Source organism: Buceros rhinoceros, unplaced genomic scaffold, assembly GCF_000710305.1.
Source record: "Buceros rhinoceros silvestris isolate BGI_N320 unplaced genomic scaffold, ASM71030v1 scaffold22772, whole genome shotgun sequence".
NCBI classification, from domain to species: Eukaryota; Metazoa; Chordata; class Aves; order Bucerotiformes; family Bucerotidae; genus Buceros; species Buceros rhinoceros.
In genome coordinates, this window is record NW_010398621.1 from 1 (window position 1) to 3,532 (window position 3,532).

The 3,532-nt window shown below is 48.2% G+C and overlaps 1 protein-coding gene across 1 annotated transcript in view; it reads left to right on the forward strand.

Moving 5' to 3' along the window:
• Positions 1-942: 942 nt before the first annotated feature.
• ARL2BP (ADP-ribosylation factor-like 2 binding protein) overlaps positions 943-3,532 on the forward strand; it is a gene marked incomplete at its 5' end in the record, with an annotated part of 3,319 nt that continues 729 nt past the window's right edge. The window contains 3 exons of the mRNA XM_010131173.1: positions 943-1,049; positions 1,712-1,797; positions 2,975-3,071. Of these exons, the coding sequence (XP_010129475.1) occupies positions 943-1,049; positions 1,712-1,797; positions 2,975-3,071 (290 nt within the window). The remainder of the gene's footprint in view (positions 1,050-1,711; positions 1,798-2,974; positions 3,072-3,532) is intronic.

Below are 3,532 nucleotides of genomic sequence, written 5' to 3' on the forward strand. Positions count from 1 at the left end.
TGCCCGCCGGCCCTCCTTGCCCGCCGGCCCTTCCCTTCTTTCCTCCCTTCCTGTGACCCCCCACCTCCACAGTGTGGTGTCAGCTGGTGGACCACGTTTTTCCCAGAGAGGTGTCGATCCTGCAGCCTCCGCTGTCTGGTGATGAGGCTGTAGCTGGGGCTGGGCCGTGTCAGGGTTTAGGAAGCTGGGGTGGTGTGTTGGCACTGGGGGTAAGCAAACTGTATATTCATACTTGTTGTGTTGAATTCGGTGGTGACCTACCACGTTCATTTCTATTCTTGTTTCCTTCCACTCCTGAAGGAAAAGTCTTGGGTGGTGTGTTGGCACTGGGTGTAAGCAAACTGTATATTCATACTTGTTGTGTTGAATTCGGTGGTGACCTACCACGTTCATTTCTATTCTTGTTTCCTTCCACTCCTGAAGGAAAAGTCTTCAGCAAGTGAAGGCTTTAGCGAATCTGGGTATTTCGCTAATATTTTTTAATTCAAGGGGAAAAGAAGGGATTTTGAATTCTTGTAGGGAAGAGGTATTTGCTTTCTAAAAAACCACTTGAGAGCCCAAACAAAAAGTGGGTCGGAGTAAATAACTTTAGTAACAAAACGAAAAGCAGAAGGACATTTTTGCTAATACTAAGTCTGAATGGACCTTGTAAGAAGTAATTGTGGGTGTGTTCACCCCGTCCCGTCCCATGCCATTCTGAAAACGCGGCGGCTGTTGCAGTGCCGACTGATGTGCTGCTGCTGCCCTGCTGGTTCATCTCCCTTCGCCGGGGTAGTGCTGCAGTCTCGCTCCTCTCGCTGGTGGGTCCGATTGCAGCTGCGGGGCTGGCGTGACCCGCTTTGTGCGCTGTGGGTAGGGCGGGAGGCAGAGGACTGGGGAATGTGGGGGTTGGGTTGCACGAAGGACGACTGAACTGTGTGATGTGTGTTTGTTGTGACCCAGATGATGATTTCCAGTTAATACAGAGGACTTTTATGGAGAAGCACTACCAGGAGTTTGACGACTCAGAAGAAAACAAGCTCATCTATACTTCGATTTTTAATGAATATGTAAGATACGTTTTCCCATTGTGTTTTTATTTTTATTAAGGCCAGGGTCAGGCCCTGTATTGCCCCCGTTATGAAACACTGGGGTGACGGAGCACAGCCACACGTCCCACTGCATTGCCTGTCTCTTTCCGAGGCACAGTCAGTCACGATCTGTGAGCAAGAAGGGTGTTTTCTGGAGCTCCAGGTTCCATTCTCTTTGTTTCACCTGAACATTGGTATACGTGTTTGGGAAGTTGTGTAACTCTCGAGTACAAACGTAGCCCATTGCTGCAGTAAATCACGTGTTTAATGTGCACATAACAAAGTTTGTTCCTTTCCACTTGTGTTATCTCCTGGATTGGACCCCTCAGTTACATCCTCCGTGCAAAGCATAGTTATGAAGCTCTACCAGCCTACTAGTCCATCCCATTAAATGAGTTAAACGTAATTTGTTATCAGATAAAAATAGCCAGTATTTGTTCTCACCAGTATTCCCAGCAAAAAGGTTCACGCTGCGCCTCGGTGGTGTGAAGGAGTGAACCAGCAAGGCCCAGCTCTGGCCCCGGCAGTGGTTTGCGTGGTCAGGACAACACCAGGTGTTGTCAGGAAGGTGTGCGGGTTTGGAATCTGCTCCTGGAGTTTCTCATGATGTCATGGGGGTGCTTTGTCTGGGTTTTTTCCAGATCTCTTTAGTAGAGAAATACATCGAAGAGAAGTTGCTCGATCGGATTCCTGGGTTCAACATGACCGCTTTCACCACGTCGCTGCAGTAAGTCTCTGCTCTGCTTCTGGGTGGGGGGGGTTGGCTTTGTGCCTCTCCATTAGGTCCTTTTATCTGGATTAAAGTTCAGGTCTGACGGTTCCTCGTTAATTCAAAACAAAACCGGCGCTCATGCCGGAAGGGCTGACCACTCGTCTTGCCTTCGGCGTGTCCTGCTCCTATGAGCTTCTCGACTGTTGCGTGGAAACGCCGCGTTTTGAGAGCTCAGAATGAGAACAGTGGAGGGTTTTTGGAACCGTAGTCACTTTGAAGCCAGACTCTTCCAAGGTTTAGGTCTCCTCTACCTCTTCCCGGCTCTGTGCTGGGCATCTAAATAGCCCAGTGTCCTTTCAGGAGTCACGCGATGAAATGCCTCCACTGCAGTTCTTGTACAAAGCATTCAGAGACAAGTGTGGTTCACCCTAAACCTTTGCATTTGATCACTTTAGCTTAATAAAGAAACGGCTTCTGAAAGATCGGTAAGAGTAAGATCAGATGAGTAAGAAGAGTAATTGGGAATTGAGTATCTTACAATATCTGAATCCATTTACTTTTTTTTAAATAAGACATTGGGAAGTTACTACAGTGCGCACAGTGTGCATAGAAGATAGGCTGTTTAAGGCAAAGCTCCTCTGGATAACAGCGAAGTGATTTAAAAAGCCCAAAATCCAACCCCTGACCGTTAAAAGTCTCGTTGAAATACGCTGATGAGGGAGCACAGACTCTTCTTCCGAAGTGAGTTCTCACGAGTGCTCTGCCAAGGCTGGTCAGCGCAGTCCCGTGTTGTTGAGGGAGGCGTGTGAGCGGCGGTGCCTCTCCCCAGCCCGTCTCGCCTCCCGGGGGACTGGCCGGCGGGCTCGGCGCTCCAGGTAATCAGTAGGTAAACGCTAATTGCGTGTTGCTTCTGGTGACATACAGGTGAGTTTCTGTGGATTGCAAGGGCCGGGGTGATACTCTTACCTCCCGGACTTAGATAAATTCGATATATTGGTGTATTCGGATTGGAAATAGTGCAAGGTAGCATTTGGCCAAAGTTTTGCTTTACCATAGATACATAATAACGTTCTTGTTTAAATCTTCATGTCGTTCTACTCGTATCCAGTATCCCTTTTGACCTCTTACAATTTAAAATAACAAGTTTATTTCCCACGCGATTTTCTAATTCCCCAACTTCTTCTCTCTGCAGACAGCACAAGGACGAAATGGCAGGTGATATATTCGATATGCTTCTCACGTTTACTGACTTTCTGGCTTTCAAAGAAATGTTCTTGGATTACAGAGCTGTAAGTATGTCACATCGTTTATTTTTGTTGGCACAAGGGCTGTTTTTGTGCGGCTCTGCTGTCCAAAGACAGTGTTGCTGCAGGAGGGAGCAGTGTTTACTCAGAGGCTGTACCAGGGTCAAAAGGAAAATAATTTCACTGAGTGGCTCCTTAAGGTGCATGTTTAATAATAACTAGAGAACGTGGACAAAGCTGGTGCATGGAGCAGCTCCTCAGAAACACTCTTCCTGTCTCTGAACGTTGATCTCCAGCTGAACGTCAGCAGACACTTTGTCACCGTGCGGGTGGCCAAGAGCTGGCACAGGTTGCCCAGAGAGGTGGTGGTGTCTCCATCCTTGGAGCTATTCAAAACCAGCTGGACATGTCCTGAGTGACCCTGCTGGAGCAGGGGGTGTGGACCAGATGACCCCCAGAAGTCCCTTCCCACCTTGACCATTCCGTGATTCTATGACTGGCGGTTA